General features: G+C 43.0%; 1 protein-coding gene across 1 annotated transcript in view; it reads left to right on the top strand.

Moving 5' to 3' along the window:
* Positions 1-7,789: 7,789 nt before the first annotated feature.
* The window catches only part of HMCN2 (hemicentin 2), a 169,408-nt gene continuing 159,181 nt past the window's right edge, over positions 7,790-18,016 (top strand). The window contains exon 1 of the mRNA XM_075185190.1: positions 7,790-8,213. Within this exon, the coding sequence (XP_075041291.1) occupies positions 7,979-8,213 (235 nt within the window). The 5' untranslated portion in view covers positions 7,790-7,978. The remainder of the gene's footprint in view (positions 8,214-18,016) is intronic.

Raw genomic sequence — 18,016 nt, 5'->3', positions numbered from 1 at the left:
AAGTGCAGCGCGTTCTTTAACATGTCTTGTTATATTTCAGTGCATCTGCCGGTTAAGCTGGGTACACACTACAGAAATTTCCACCAACTTTTTATGCCGAGCGATTTTACATGCGATCGATGGTCCGTTCGCTCGGTCCATGGACTGCATACACACTAGGCTTGTTTAGGACGATAAAGGGAAGAGCGGACGTCCCTTTAGCGACTTTTTACAGCCATGTTGTCGTGAGCAATGACTGTAATTTCGTACTCACTGTTGTGGATCGGTCGGAAGTTTATACACACTACACAGCGGAAACGAGATTGGAACGAAAATATGAAACGGTACGACCAACCAAATGAGGCGACAATCGTCCATTTGGGCAGACTTTGGACCATTGTGTCACTGCACACACTGACCCGACTTTTGAACGAGCGGTCGTATGTCGGCTGATTGAGCTGATTATTGGATGAAAACTGTGTAGTGTGTACCCAGCTTTATCAACGCAGTTGGGAACATTCAATTCAGAAAGAAAGCACTGTAAATCTAATGAGCAGGGAAGAAGAAGCGTTTACATATATGTGTCCGCACCTTGTACCAGATAACAGCTTCCTGTCCTGTTACAGATATTTAAAAAAACAAATCACGCAGATTGAACACCTTTGTAAACTTATTTAAATACTTATTATAATGCATCGCCTAACTGCATCAAAATTCTCCTGGCCCCTGCAGCTATAGGACAACTGTGACCACAGGGATAACGGACGTCAGTTACCTCACAGTTTTATTAGTCTTTAAAGGAAAAAGAAGAATTTGACTTTACCTCTCCTGTAAGTCTGAAATAACTAGTTATTTTGATTTACTGCACACTCCAGTCATGTTCCTTGATATTGGTTCATAACTATATAAACAGTAAAATATAATTTAATCTCATTAGCAAGATAATTTATTTGCTTCTTAGCATCACCTTCCTCATTAATTTACATTTTTTTGCAGATTTATTTCACAATGCTGCTCGTTCTTCCCACATAAATGTGCTAAATAACTTTTGACAGTAAGAATCAGTGGGTTATCATTGCCGTGAGAGTGCTTTTGAGATTGTGGTAAAACACTTTTTCACCAGCCCCTATAACTAATTTAGAAAGCAAGTAATGCCACTGAAATAACTAGAGTGTTTATGCTAAACGAAATATATGTCCACCAGGTCCTCTCCCAATGGTCTGCAGTAAGTTGCTGTATTTGGAAGGAGTTGCTTCTCCACTAGAGCAGACACAGTCAGCTTTTGCTTTACAGAAATGCAATGTGCAGTGGTGGATTCACACACAGGGCCAGTGATGTCACAGCAGCTTAAGTGAATGTAGTACAGCAGCTTAAGTGAATGTAGTCTCAGCTTTTGACATGCACTGTATCCCATCAGTGTACCATGATAAATATATGGGATAGGATTCAGCAGCCTTTAATGGAATGTGGAGGAAATGTATAGTAGTCTGCTAAATTGCGCATAGAATTACAAGCACCAAACAACCCAACAAATTATTGCACGTCAGCAGTTATAAAAAAAACAGTTGTGTTGTCACAACACAGGGAAAAAAAAGTTTTTGCCGTTTATTTCTTACTATCCTCTTCTCAAATGACTCCCATTAATTTTAACCAGGGCAAAATTTGCACCCAGCTTTAAATCATCCCCTAGATGTATATGTAAAATATACCTGAGTTTCTATAAGCAGCACCTAGGTTTAAAACCTCATAGAACACAACAAAGAGAACAGACTTCAGCAGCTCAATTTAATCAGGTGCTAATTACAGATAATGTGTATAATTAGCAGCAAATCCACCTTACTAATGCACATTATGTAAGTATGTAATAGATGCAAGTATACACAAAAGCATACTTAGCATGAAGCTACATCACTATATCATTATAAAGCTACAGAGGGAATGATTCAGCTGCATGGGGCTATAAGTGATACAGAGGAACAGAATGTGAGCTACAATCAGCTTACCAAGGAGTTCAGACTAGTCTAACTAATAAGGATGTCTCATACCCCGACTGCATTTACAGGATTTAGTTGTCAATCATCATGTTCAAGGGATCAGGTGACGCTGGCAGCTAATCGGTGCGATATCGTCATGTGTGTCTGTGACTCCGAAACGATCGGCAGGACCAAGGAAAGAAAAACTTTTAGAAGGAATAGATTATTTTCAGACAAACCTGGTTAATATGGATCCACTGTCTGCCAAATACACGAACAGGACTCAAGTTTTCTGGTCACGTGATCGGACCACAGACCGACCAGATCTGTTCAATTTGGTTGTCCAAATCCGAAATAATCAGCGGGATTGGTCTGACTGAGTACAGATTAAGATACGCAGCAACCCTAATTGTCAAGGTATCCCCATAATGACGGCATCAGCTTGTTTCTGTTATGTTTGCACATTGTAAAGCTGGATACTGTTGACACAGTGGGTTGACGAATAGGCAGTCAGGGATCTAAACAATATATTATTTTTGGGGTATTCATTTTAGCATGACTCACTTAGAATTGGTTGACTTAAAGGTGTTGCCCATAAATATGTAACCCTTCCCCATACGGTTAGGTCAGAGTCCCCCATATTAGCACCCCCATTGTTATCTGTACTGAATCACTAAATCAACAGAGTTGATGGCAGAGAACTGTTAGTTGTTCCAATGTCCATGTTAGTGTTAAGAGCAGGTTGGTACTCAAGGAGAAGATGACAAGCTGCAGGTTGGTGCTCAAAGAGAAGATGACAAGCTGCAAGTTGGTGCTCAAGGAGAAGATGACAAGCTGCAGGTTGGTGCTCAAGGAGATGACAAGCTGCAGGTTGGTACTCAAGGAGAAGATGACAAGCTGCAGGTTGCTGCTCAAGGAGAAGATGACAAGCTGCAGGTTGGTGCTCAAGTAGAAGATGACAAGCTGCAGGTTGGTACTCAAGGAGAAGATGACAAGCTGCAGGTTGCTACTCAAGGAGAAGATGACAAGGTGCAGGTGGGTACCCAAGGAGAAGATGACAAGCTGCAGGTTGGTAGCCAAGGAGAAGATGACAAGCTGCAGGTTGGTGCTCAAGGAGAAGATGACAAGCTGCAAGTTGGTGCTCAAGGAGAAGATGACAAGCTGCAGGTTGGTGCTCAAGGAGAAGATGACAAGCTGCAGGTTGGTACTCAAGGAGAAAATGACAAGGTGCAGGTGGGTACCCAAGGAGAAGATGACAAGCTGCAGGTTGGTAGCCAAGGAGAAGATGACAAGGTGCAGGTTGGTGCTCAAGGAGAAGATGACAAGCTGCAGGTTGGTACTCAAGGAGAAGATGACAAGCTGCAGGTTGGTGCTCAAGGAGAAGATGACAAGCTGCAGGTTGGTACTCAAGGAGAAGATGACAAGCTGCAGGTTGGTACCCAAGGAGAAGATGACAAGCTGCAGGGCGGTAGCCAAGGAGAAGATGACAAGCTGCTGGTTGGTACTCAAGGAGAAGATGACAAAGTGCAGGTGGGTACCCAAGTAGAGGATGACAAGCTGCAGGTTGGTACCCAAGGAGAAGATGACAAGCTGCAGGTTGGTAGCCAAGGAGCAGATGACAAGCTGCAGGTTGGTACTCAAGGAGAAGATGACAAGGTGCAGGTGGGTACCCAAGTAGAAGATGACAAGCTGCAGGTTGGTACCCAAGGAGAAGATGACAAGCTGCAGGTTGGTAGCCAAGGAGACGATGACAAGCTGCAGGTTGGTACTCAAGGAGAAGATGACAAGCTGCAGGTTGGTACCCAAGGAGAAGATGACAAGCTGCAGGTTGGTTCTCAAGGAGAAGATGACAAGCTGCAGGTTGGTACCCAAGGAGAAGATGACAAGCTGCAGGTTGGTAGCCAAGGAGAAGATGACAAGCTGCAGGTTGGTACTCAAGGAGAAGATGACATGGTGCAGGTTGGTTCTCAAGGAGAAGATGACAAGCTGCAGGTTGGTGCTCAAGGAGAATATGACAAGGTGCAGATTGGTTCTCGAGGAGAAGATGACAAGCTGCAGGTTGGTTCTCGAGGAGAAGATGACAAGCTGCAGGTTGGTAGCCAAGGAGAAGATGACAAGCTGCAGGTTGGTAGCCAAGGAGAAGATGACAAGCTGCAGGTTGGTACTCAAGGAGAAGATGACAAGGTGCAGGTGGGTACCCAAGGAGAAGATGACAAGCTGCAGGTTGGTACCCAAGGAGAAGATGACAAGCTGCAGGTTGGTAGCCAAGGAGAAGATGACAAGCTGCAGGTTGGTACTCAAGGAGAAGATGACATGGTGCAGGTTGGTTCTCAAGGAGAAGATGACAAGCTGCAGGTTGGTGCTCAAGGAGAAGATGACAAGCTGCAGGTTGGTAGCCAAGGAGACGATGACAAGCTGCAGGTTGGTACTCAAGGAGAAGATGACAAGCTGCAGGTTGGTACCCAAGGAGAAGATGACAAGCTGCAGGTTGGTTCTCAAGGAGAAGATGACAAGCTGCAGGTTGGTACCCAAGGAGAAGATGACAAGCTGCAGGTTGGTAGCCAAGGAGAAGATGACAAGCTGCAGGTTGGTACTCAAGGAGAAGATGACATGGTGCAGGTTGGTTCTCAAGGAGAAGATGACAAGCTGCAGGTTGGTGCTCAAGGAGAATATGACAAGGTGCAGATTGGTTCTCGAGGAGAAGATGACAAGCTGCAGGTTGGTTCTCGAGGAGAAGATGACAAGCTGCAGGTTGGTAGCCAAGGAGAAGATGACAAGCTGCAGGTTGGTAGCCAAGGAGAAGATGACAAGCTGCAGGTTGGTACTCAAGGAGAAGATGACAAGGTGCAGGTGGGTACCCAAGGAGAAGATGACAAGCTGCAGGTTGGTACCCAAGGAGAAGATGACAAGCTGCAGGTTGGTAGCCAAGGAGAAGATGACAAGCTGCAGGTTGGTACTCAAGGAGAAGATGACATGGTGCAGGTTGGTTCTCAAGGAGAAGATGACAAGCTGCAGGTTGGTGCTCAAGGAGAAGATGACAAGGTGCAGATTGGTTCTCAAGGAGAAGATGACAAGCTGCAGGTTGGTTCTCAAGGAGAAGATGACAAGCTGCTGGTTGGTACCCAAGGAGAAGATGACAAGCTGCAGGTTGGTACCCAAGGAGAAGATGACAAGCTGCAGGTTGGTTCTCAAGGAGAAGATGACAAGGTGCAGATTGGTTCTCAAGGAGAAGATGACAAGCTGCAGGTTGGTACCCAAGGAGAAGATGACAAGCTGCAAGTTTGTTCTCAAGGAGAAGATGACAAGCTGCAGGTTGGTACTCAAGGAGAAGATGACAAGGTACAGGTTGGTTCTCAAGGAGAAGATGACAAGTTGCAGGTTGGTTCTCAAGGAGAGGATGACAAGCTGCAGGTTGGTACTCAAGGAGAAGATGACAAGCTGCAGGTTGGTACCCAAGGAGAAGATGACAAGCTGCAGGTTGGTACTCAAGGAGAAGATGACAAGCTGCAGGTTGGTAACCAAGGAGAAGATGACAAAGCTGCAGGTTGGTATTCAAGGAGAAGATGACAAGCTGCAGGTTGGTAGCCAAGGAGAAGATGACAAGCTGCAGGTTTGTAGCCAAGGAGAAGATGACAAGCTGCAGGTGGTTACCCAAGGGGAAGATGACAAGCTGCAGGTTGGTAGCCAAGGAGAAGATGACAAGCTGCAGGTTGGTACCCAAGGAGAAGATGACAAGCTGCAGGTTGGTTCTCAAGGAGAAGATGACAAGCTGCAGGTTGGTACTCAAGGAGAAGATGACAAGGTGCAGGTTGGTTCTCAAGGAGAAGATGACAAGTTGCAGGTTGGTTCTCAAGGAGAGGATGACAAGCTGCAGGTTGGTACTCAAGGAGAAGATGACAAGCTGCAGGTTGGTACCCAAGGAGAAGATGACAAGCTGCAGGTTGCTGCTCAAGGAGAAGATGACAAGCTGCAGGTTGGTAACCAAGGAGAAGATGACAAGCTGCAGGTTGGTACTCAAGGAGAAGATGACAAGCTGCAGGTTGGTAGCCAAGGAGAAGATGACAAGCTGCAGGTTTGTAGCCAAGGAGAAGATGACAAGCTGCAGGTGGGTACCCAAGGAGAAGATGACAAGCTGCAGGTTGGTAGCCAAGGAGAAGATGACAAGCTGCAGGTTGGTACCCAAGGAGAAGATGACAAGCTGCAGGTTGGTAGCCAAGGAGAAGATGACAAGCTGCAGGTTGGTACTCAAGGAGAAGATGACAAACTGCAGGTTGGTATTCTGGCAATGCGGTTGACTCAGGCACCAAGATAAACCTATGCTAACATTAACATTTAAAGCCTAGAAAACAAGGATAGATAGTGAGGATCCGGGGGTGGCTGGGCCGGGGGGGGGGGGGGGGGGGGGGGGGAAGGGGGCATCTTTAAAATGTTCCTAATAGGCTGCTGAGTCGAGTCTTGCCCCCTGAGCTAAAATTTGCCAGCCCTCCCCTGGCAGACATGGTCAAAAATTACAATTGTAGTTCAGACCAAACACCAGCATTGAGAATAAATGTGATCCAGGTGACTTTTACTATGGAATGATTGTTGGTTGCTTCCAGGATACACATTAAGAACTGGAACTGGTCTGTGCACTAGGTCAATATAAAACATCGGGTCTGGGATCTGTCCATCTATCCATCCTAATCTATCATGGAAAAAAAATAATTAAATGTCCATTAAAAATAGTTTGTTTTCTGAAATCCAAAGTGGCTGTCTATCCCAAGGACCTTGTCCTGATTACTATACTCAATTACTAAATTAAAGGGGATTTCCACCTTCAGATGACTTACATTTATTAGATTGTACATACCTTCCAAGAACTTTAACACTGCCCTTTCTTTATAATTTTCCTCTGTGCTTTTCAACCATGTAGTCTATGATCATCCCCAGTTGTCTATTTTCGTTACCTTGTGATACAGCAAAAAGCAGCTCACTGATTACAGCTGTATCCTGTGCAAAGAGAAGACTGCTGAGCAGTACTGTATCCTAAGGCAGAGAAAATAAACAGCACTGTCTGATGATATAACCACATGGCTGGGAAGCACATTAAAGAGAGAGAAAAAGAAAACAATGTATTTAGTAAAAGTCGCAGTAAGTGAAAGTTATCCGAAGATGGAAACCCCCTTTAAGACATAACTATTTGCATATGACAGATATTAGAACTGGATATGAGCTGAACTAGAATGCATCATATGGGAATTGATGTGAATCTCCTTTAATGTTTAGGGGATTCCATCCCTTTAATTCAGACACGCTCCACTTCAAAGCTCAGCGGTTTAAGATTTACATCTCCCAGATCACAAGCTGTCATGTGTACGTTAATATTACACTTAAAACCACATGCATCAGACGCATAATCCACATACTGTATCCCACAAAAGAAGATTTGGGATACTGGACCAAAATTGTTTTCGTTCTAGAAATTGCAGTTTATTAGGATGAATATTGAGGGGAACAGGGTAAACGGATAATTTGTGAAGCAGGGGATCTAAGGAGAATGGACAGGAACATGTGTTCACTGAACAAAGCAAAATATTTTTGCATTAAAACTTTATTTTCAGTTGTATTTAATGTTGTGTGTTTAGGGAATTAGTAGTGCGGGAGCTGGAGCAAGAGAACCGTGGAAGAGACCCAGGGTACTGTAAGAGGAGATGCTCTATTTGGATGGGAAGGGGGGCTTGTCCCTCCCCTTCCCTCCCTCTCAGGTATCCAGAGACTTGGCTTATCCTGGGCCAGCTCTGTTCAGGAGGCAGGGAGGGGTCTCTTTGTTTGGTGTAAGGGGCCGAACTTCTCCTCCCCAAAAGTTTGTAAGAAGGAGTGGGGGCAGGTTTCTCTTATAAAGCTAAGCTGAGCCAGGGAAAGCATTGGATAGAGAGAAGAGTGAGACATGCACAGTGCAGGATCACAGAGCATCTTAGTCTGAGGACAGATAAGGACCCCGGGATTCTACAGACCTGTTCTACAACATCTGGCCTTCATTTCTGGAGATGGCTTCAGGCCAGCTCAGCCTTGCTCTGATCACCCTTCTGCTGGCCCAGGTGGGCTGTGATACCCTCCAGGATGATACCGCCCCGTCTTTAGCCTTCGTGTTTGATGTCACTGGCTCCATGTATGATGATCTCAGACAGGTGATTGAGGGGGCCAACAGGATTCTGGAGCGCACCCTGAATCGCCGGACCAAAGCCATCAGCAGTTACGTCCTGGTCCCGTTCCATGACCCAGGTAAGGAGGAGGCCACACGGGGCAATCTTTAATTATGGCTTGGGAAACCTTCAGCTGTTGTAGAAGTCCCATCATGCTGTCTAAGAGTTTGGCTTGCAGGACACGCTGAGACTTGTAGTCCCACAGCAGCTTGATAGTCACGTGTGACCTATCTGCCCATTAGATTGTAAGCTCTGAGTTAGTGAGCACCTTTGCAGGTGTGTTTTGTGTTGTCTGCTTCATCATCATCATCATCATCATTATTATTATTATTTTTATTTATTATTATTATTATTATTTATTTATATATTATTATATTTATTTATTTATTTATTCATTGACTGTTTTAAGACATAGAACATAGGAAAATCCTGTAAGCCTATACAAACATCCTTCATGAAACAAAAGACTTTAAGTCTTTGGACCTGTAGACTTAAACACCATTCACTATACACAAGTTAGGCTGGGTACACACTACAGAACATTTCTCCCGATGCGATATCCTTAACGATTTCATCAACAATTGAAAGAAAAAAGAAAGTCCCGATCAGCATGCCGATTCTTGTGTACACATTGTACACGATTTACCTTCTAGGGCAGCACGGTGGCTTAGTGGTTAGCACTTCTGCCTTACAGCACTGGGGTCATGAGTTCAATTCCCGACCATGGCCTTATCTGTGTGGAGTTTGTATGTTCTCCCCATGTTTATGTGGGTTTCCTCCGGGTGCTCCGGTTTCCTTCCACACTCCAAAAACATACTAGTAGGTTAATTGGCTGCTATCAAAATTGACCCTAGTCTGTGTCTCTGTGTGTGTGTTAGGGAATTTAGACTGTAAGCTCCAATGGGGCAGGGACTGATGTGAGTGATTTCTCTGTACAGCGCTGTGGAATTAGTGGCGTTATATAAATAAATGATGATGATGATGATCTGTCCTCTTCATCATGTCATAATCATCGGCTGAAAAGATGATGACTCTGCACACTCCATAGAGATCTATGGACACTGCCGGTCCTGAGTGCGTACACACTGCATGATTGGAACGACATCGTTACATCGTTGAAGGAGATTTTTAGACTGATGTTGAACAAAGAAGAAATATTTTACATTCATTCTTAAATGTGTTTTGTAGGCTACTTTGATTTTACAATTTAAAGCACAGTTCCCCACAATCCTTTCTACTGTTTGATTGAACAGTTGCTAATAGTTTTTTTTTTTAGCTTTATGAAGATTTCACTGTGTTTTATTTTTAGTTCTCTGGAAGAAAGGAATGCTACAATGAGACATTGGGGTCAACCCAGTGGGCTACACTTCCTAATGTATTTATATATTTGGCTGAAATAGCTTCTTCCCTCATCTCCCACAGTGAAGTCATGTCAGAGAAGTTGGTTGCTAGGAACTTATACATTCCTATTTGCTTCTGTACTTTCATTTCTAATCTATGCCCTCGTTTACATGCAATAATGCAATCATTAGGCCAACAATGTCATTCTTACCCGCAGTGGTAGATTTACAACCTCTGTGCAAACCAAATGATGCATTTGTTGATCTCAAAAACACACACAGATGTGTGCACCTAAGTACACAAACAAATGTACATTGTATATAGGTTCCAATTCACATTTCTGAAGCTAAACAGTTATATACACTTAAATAAAGCACACAAACTGCAAATGTGCACACAGCCGTTAATTAAAAGACATTTGCACACAGTCACAAAGGGACACATACAAACACAGTTGCTCTCATCTCAGTGTGATACAATTTGTAGAGATCAAACGCAGGCCATTGTGTCTGGGTGTTTTGTCACTTGCTGTTTGTTCCTTTGACAAGTTTTCCTTGGATCAGCTGTGGGTCGGTCTCTTAATCTCTGAGCTGGAGGATGCTGGTGTTTGAGTAATGTTTCTTACTGCTGAGAGGACGCAATATTTACACTAGTCCATTCATTGTCACACTAGTCCCCTGCTAGTCCCCATTCGCTTCTTCACCATTAATTACACTTGTACACACTGCTGTTCAGAGCAGTAACTTAGAATTCTAGCGCCTGGGGCGAGAAAGACAAATGCCGCCCCCCTAGCCCTCAATTTTAACCAAATTAACCTAAAATATTCCTAAATTGCGCCCCCCCTTCAGCGTTGCGCCCTGGGCGGTCGCCCCTGAGCAACCCTAGCTGTTACTAAACTAACAGCCGATTTATCAACAGCAAAAAGCCTTATTGGTGGCAAAAATGGGAGATTTTGCTGACCATGGAGCTGTGTCTTGCTTTGCCCTATACCAGTGGTTCCCAAACTGTGTGCCTAGGCTCCCTGGGGTGCCTCGGCGATCTCACAGGGGTGCCTCGGCCTGGTCCAGTGGTAAGCAAGGCGAGGGACTACTTGGTAATAATTTTGACTTGGGGGTGCCTTGAAAGAATTTTGGAGACCCTAGGGGCTAGATTTACTAAGCTGCGGGTTTGAAAAAGTGGGGATGTTGCCTATAGCAACCAATCAGATTCTATCTTTCATTCATTTAGTGCTTTCTACAAAATGACAGCTAGAATCTGATTGGTTGCTATAGGCAACATCCCTACTTTTTCAAACCCGCAGCTTAGTAAATCTAGCCCTAAGGGTGCCTTGAACTGAAAAAGTTTGGAATCCACTGCCCTATACAATAAAGAGTTACTACTGGTAATCACACTGGTATCTCTGGCGATAATACCCGCCGGCGCTAAGGTTCGTAGGCTTTCGCCAGCGAAGGCCTCCGCGTGCCTTAGCAATTATCCGGCTAGCGCCTGCATCCCAGGTCTGGCAAAGCGGTAAGTTAACCCTTACTGGTCTGGGTATTGCTTTTTTACGATAAAGTTGTTTTTTTTTTGATCGCAGCGATAAGTGGTGATAACAGAGTCAGCCTTATCAGCCAGAGAAATGGCCGTTATGATTATAGTTTAGTACATGGACACAGTTCATAGGAATTTTCACAGGCACAGCTGTAACAGAAAGGTGATCTGACCTCCAGCTTTAAACGTTGCAGCACGAAGCTATAAATCAGCTTTAAATTCCAGACCCTATCGATAAGTTGCCTTTTAAAGAAATTCCTCTTGTGCATAGTTGCAAAGTTTTGAAATCTATTGAAGTGGAGGAGGCTCTGTTCCAATGGGACTATAGGTCTTGGGGCCCTGGGAACAAGATGACAGCACTTCAACCTAAAGGTTGACAAGTCCGTTGGCATTTTTTTCTCCCCGTGTTTGCGTGAATTTCCTCTGGGTGCTCCGGTTTCCTCCCACGGTGTGCCTAGTGTGTGCGTGGTAGGGAATATAGACTGTAAGCTCCAGTGGAGCAAAGACTGATATGAATGTGCAGTATGGTGGCACTGTATAAATAATAGAAATTTAGGTCAAGTGGGCACGGAAAAGCGTATGATGGTGCTATAGCTGTAGTTTACCGTTGATTAAACCATTCACATCATGGGAGAGACAAGGGGGTAAATGTATCAAGCTGCAAGTTTCTGGGGGGTTTGAAAAGTGAAGATGTTGCCTACAGCAGCCAATCAGATTCTAGCTATCATTTATCTAGTGCATTCTACAAAAGGACAGCTTGAATCTGATTGGTTGCTATAGGCAACATCTCCACTTTTCAAACCCGCCAGAAACTCGCAGCTTGATACATTTACCCCCAGGTGTATGATGTGATTGGCGTCGTCTGTGCACGTCCTCTTCCACCTTGTAAGCAGATAAGGGCCCTTCTGTGAGAATTGACTGCTCTCCCGCAAGTCCTGGAAGTCTCGCCCTAATCCTGGACTCTCCCAGATGTTTTGGGAAAGTAGACATCTGTGAAGTATATCATCATCATCAGCTATTTATATAGCGCCACTAATTCCGCAGTGCTGAATATACCACCTGTGTTCTATGCCCTCTGCTCTTGGGAGACACCTCGGCAACCAAGAAGTGTGGAGAGGTGGAAAAAATCCCCTACCACCTAGTACCAAACCTTTCAATAAAATAAATAGCATGAGACGAGGCCCGCTGGTACAAAGCTCACTCAAAGTTGGTGCAAAGAAAATGCCCTCTGCACCCTTGATATCATTTCCACAAAAGTATGTGCCCACTCCATACTTTGCCCAAATCCTCCCTTCGTCGTTTGCAAACCCGCTCCCCTTCAAACAAAACCCTCTTTCTTCCTAAACCCACACACCTTAAATTTGAATGCACTTACACATGGTGCACTATGGCTATGGGTCATTATCGTAGTGCAAATTGCATCATTAAGCCCTGCCGGTGGAGGTAGGGCTCAGTGACAAGATTTGGATCATTACAGCCCCGCCCCCTGCCGCGCAATTCCGTGAATCGCGGCGCTGTCTGATGCAATCCTGTCACCACGCCCCCTCAACACTTGTCACATACTATGGCTAAGGGCTAGATTTACTAAACTGCGGGTTTGAAAAAGTGGAGATGTTGCCTATAGCAACCAATCAGATTCTAGCTGTCATTCTGTAGAATGTACTAAATAAATGATAACTAGAATCTGATTGGCTGAAGAAACAGCTGCTCGGCCTACTAAGGCGGCGCAAAGACATCATTATGATGACACCATGTCAGTGTGGGTGATCATAGTCCGTTTTGCGCTATGACCAGACATGTCTCCAGTAGGAAGGTATTTGTGTGCGCTCAGCCGTCCCGTGTATTTCTGTTCCACGAAAGTGAAACAAGCTGACGGCAGCTGCATAGATCTCCGTGCTGCTGGATATATCATTACAGTAATACATTCTCAATGTTGGAAATAATTGAACCATATGTTTAAAACATGAAAACAAAACAGAGGTAAGGAAGGCCGGAGGAAATGTTTAAGAGAGGCAATGAATGTCGAATGACGAGGCTCCTGTATATTCCTAAAATAACTTGCAGGGTTCCCTGACTCCTCTGAGCTCCGTGTGAGCTGAGTTGTGTTGGAAATTGGAAGAATTTTCTTGTGTTATTGATTGCACTAAGACTACTTCTGGGCTCGTACTCAGCAGCATTGACGGTTCTGTGGGAAACACTAGATTGCTGTGAGAACTACACTATAGGTTCTCATATTTGGTCTATGGACATGTGGTCTAGCCAGCGTTTGAATTCAGTACCGTAAATGCTGATTATGTTTTTCTCTAGGTTTCCCAGACCCTTATTGCTATGAATGTTTGGCCCAACAGTAGGTATGAAGTGAACGGCTAGGCATTCATTTGGTCAACATTCAGAAAGTCGATAATTCAAGTGTCAACCGTATTATTAGTTTGACAATTAGAATGTAGACAGTGTTATTAGGTCGACAATTAGAATGTAGACAGCATTATTAGTTTGACAATTAGAATGTAGACAGTGTTATTAGGTCGACAATTAGAATGTAGACAGCGTTATTAGGTCGACAATTAGAATTTAGACAGCATTATTAGGTCGATATTTAGAATGTAGACAGTATTATTAGGTCGACAATTAGAATGTAGACAGTGTTATTAGGTCGACAATTAGAATGTAGTCAGTATTATTAGTTCAACAATTAGAATGTAGACAGTGTTATTAGTTCAACAATTAGAATGTAGACAGTGTTATTAGGTTGACAATTAGAATGTAGACAGCATTATTAGTTTGACAATTAGAATGTAGACAGTATTATTAGGTCGACAATTAGAATGTAGACAGTGTTATTAGGTCGACAATTAGAATGTAGACAGTATTATTAGGTCGACAATTAGAATGTAGAGAGCGGTATTAGGTCGACAATTAGAATGTAGACAGCATTATTAGGTTGACAATTAGAATGTAGACAGTATTATTGGGTCGACAATTAGAATGTAGTCAGTGTTATTAGGTCGACAATTAGAATGTAGACAGTGTTATTAGGTCAACAATTAGAATGTAGACAGTATTATTAGGTCGACAATTAGAATGTAGACAGCATTATTAGGTCGACAATTAGAATGTAGACAGCATTATTAGGTCGACAATTAGAATGTAGACAGTATTATTATGTCGACGATTAGAATGTAGTCAGTGTTATTAGGTCGACAATTAGAATGTAGACACTATTATTAGGTCGACAATTAGAATGTAGTCAGTGTTATTAGGTCGACAATTAGAATGTAGACAGTGTTATTAGGTCAACAATTAGAATGTAGACTGTGTTATTAGGTCGACAATTAGAATGTAGACCATATTATATGGTTAGTGTTAGAGTTAAAGATAGGGTTTATGGCTAGGGATATTATTGTCGACCTAATAATACTGTCTACATTTAGATTGTTGACCTAATATGTCTACATTTCAATTGTCAACCTACTAATAACATCTACATTTGGATTGTCGATTAATAATACTGTCTACATTTGTATTGTCAACCTAATATGTCTACAATTCAGTTGTTGACCTAATAATAATAATATATACGTTTGGATTATCAACCTAATATGTCTACATTTCAATTCTCCACCCAATAATACTTTCTACATTTGAATTGTCGACCTAATATGTCTACATTTCAATTGTCAACCTAATAATACTCTCTACATTTCAATTGTCGATGTAATAATACTGTCTACATTTGGATTGTCAACCTAACATGTCTACATTTCAATTCTCCACCCAATAATACTGTCTATATCTGAATTGTCGACCTAATATGTCTACATTTCAAATGTCGACCCAATAATAATGTCTATGTTTGGATTGTCAACCTAATGTGTCTAAATTTCAATTCTCCACCCAATAATACTTTCTACATTTGAATTGTCGACCTAATATGTCTACATTTCAATTGTCGATCTAATAATACTGTCTTCATTTGGATTGTCGACCTAATATGTCTACATTTCAATTGTCAACCTAATAATACTCTCTACATTTCAATTGTCGATGTAATAATACGGTCTACATTTGGATTGTAGACCTAATATGTCTACATTTGGATTGTCGACCTAATAATACTGTCTACATTTCAATTGTTGACCTTATAATATAGTCAATGTTATTATCGTCGACTTTCCTGTCTATATTATGGTGCTGGTCATATAAATGTTGATCATGTGACTGTCGAACATATGTATCACACCCCAACAGTAGGCAATCAAGTCAGAAAGTCTAACTGGATGTTTAGGTGATATGCCATACAACCAGATCCATTTATGAGTGGACCTGAATGTGCTATTCAAGCGATGACCCCACACACGAGGTGATTGATGGTGGTCATAATTCACCCAGGTTTTCCACCGTAGCTAACCTGTACTGATTCATGTGGACTTTGATCAAGAATTATTGGTCAGATTGGGCAATTTAATCAAAACAACCAAATAAAATTGTGTGGTATGTGGTCAGTTTTAGTATAAACCTGCTGGGGGCTGTGGGAAGCACTGAATGGGCTCCACTTAGAGTTCAGAGTAAATCCATCTAGATGGTGCAAATTTGCACCTTTGCAAAACTTTATTGCACTGCAGGGAGTTCAAATTTAAAATGTGCAGAGAGATTTAGAGACAGGAGAAGAGAGCATTCTAGCTCAACTGTAAGAGTTCTATTTAACAAATGGAGAAAAGACCTACAGCCGATGAAACTGGGAGTTTTCGTGGGATTTAGGGCTTCACCCTATTTAAAGCAGCGATGAGACCAGTGATGGTTGTCATTGGATATTGGGCTTGAGTTGTCCTTTTATTGCTATTGTGTGTGTGTGTATATAAAAAAAATATATATATATATATATATATATATATATATATATAATTTTTTTTAACTTTTATTCTTTGTGTTGAAAGTGGAACTGGAGCCCTTGTCCATTCATGCATGCCCAGATAGACCCTGCCCAGGCTGGCGAAGCAGTAAGAGTAGAGACACCAGCCAGTATCATTGCAGAACTGAGCGTCGCTCAGTTTCACCGGCAAACTTTTCTTCCTACATTGAACAAAAGAAGATTTCCTCCCACTGCGTTAAGCAACGATAGGAAATCTTCAATATTGCTGGGTCTCGATAAATAGACGTCTAACTCTCAATATTAAAATAAAGCTGCCCCATATTTGTGTGCTAGATGCAAAAGTAGCCAGTGTTTACCCTGCATACAAAAATAAAAAACTGCATTTGCAATTGCAACTTGATGTGTCCAGTAACAAGTTTACAAAGACTCTTAAAGAGGATTACAATACTCAGTTACTAGTTACGTTAGCGCATGGGTAGGAGGGCGGGGGTGAAATCTCCTGCACCCGTCAGACTAAAACTGGGTACACACTGCAGGCTTTTCACCCAATTATCGGGCCAATAACACGATAAACGACCGTTAGGTCTGATATTGCATTAGTGTGTACGCTCCCACGATCGTCTTTTATCGTCCCAAAGCTCATCGTATCGTTTCATTTGATTTTATAACTGGACTCTCGGGCAAATCCTGCAGTGAGTACGCACTCACTACCAGCAGTGTCCATAGATCTCCATAGAGTTTACAGAGTCAGGATCTTTTCAGCCAATGTTTATAACAGATTAAGAGCACAGATCTGACGGTAAATCTTGTAAAACGTGTTTAGTGTGAACACATGAATCTGCAATGCTGATCGGGACTTTCATTCATTGGTAAAATCTTTAAAGATGTCGCATTGTGAAAAATGTTCTGTAGTGTGTACACATCATCATCATTTATTTATATAGCGCCACTAATTCCGCAGCGCTGTACAGAGAACTCATTTGCATCAGTCCCTGCCCTATTGGAGCTTACAATCTGAATCCCCTAACATACACACACACAGACAGACAGAGAGAGACTGTAGTCAATTTTAATAGCAGCCAATTAACCTACCAGTATGTTTTTGGAGTGTGGGAGGAAACCCACGCAAACACGGGGAGAACATACAAACTCCACACAGATAATGATGGCCATGGTTGGGAATTGAACTCAGGACCCCAGTGCTGTGAGGCAGAAGTGCTAACCACTAAGCCATCGTGCTGCCCAGCTTGAGAGTGTGGCTGTGGGCAGTGACATCATAGCCCAGCATTACTCCCACAGCCAATCACAGACATACATTGAGGTGTTCCACTGACCATTGGGGCCCTAAGTTCACCTACTGGTAGCACAGGCCTTGGTCGTACCTAGATATACAACCACTCAACAGCAAATTGTCACAGGAAACTGTTTTAAAAATACTGCAAACTATGGGGTTTCCAAAATTTGACTAGTCCCTAGAAATCTCTGAAAGTGTCCCTTGTAATTTGAATTGGTTTATTCGGCTACCATACCTTCCAACAATGAGAATTCCGAAAGCGGGATAAAATAAGCCATGCCCCCGTTCTGCCCAAAGTCCGCCCACAAATGGACAAAAGTCCACCCACTTTCATGTTAAGCCCTGCCCCCTTTGCCATCCACGAATCGGGATGTCCCTTCAAAATCGAGGCCATTGACAGGAATGGAATAGATCCAATAGGATGGATGTCACCACTCACAGTTCCCTCAGGTGCATTTACTGCATACTTGCCAACTTTTCTTTGTTGGCTTCAGGAAGATCCCGGGTGAGGTGGGCGTGCGGGGGCGGGGCTTGACGAATCGCATAATTTTGGCCCCGTCCCCTAAACGATTGTCACAATTTTGTCCAATTACAGCAGGGGGCGGGGCAAAGATGAGACACGATATTTGGGTCATTAAGCCCCGCCCCACGACTTATCTATTGTAGGGTCGAGAAAAGGGAGGCTGCCCTGCTCTCCTGGGAGGTCTCCCAGAAATGCGGGAGTCTTGCGGAAATTCCGGGAGAATAGGCAACTAAGCGTTAAAGAAAAGCAGCTAATGAATCTCTAGAGACTGAAGTGTCTTTTACATTTCTGTCTCCATTACTGAAGTCATGGTGTCTTACCTCT

This window comes from Mixophyes fleayi, chromosome 9 (assembly GCF_038048845.1).
Source record: "Mixophyes fleayi isolate aMixFle1 chromosome 9, aMixFle1.hap1, whole genome shotgun sequence".
In the NCBI taxonomy this organism is placed as follows: Eukaryota; Metazoa; Chordata; class Amphibia; order Anura; family Limnodynastidae; genus Mixophyes; species Mixophyes fleayi.
The sequence above is the reverse complement of the archived record's forward strand: the minus strand, read 5'-3'. Positions and strand labels throughout refer to the sequence as shown.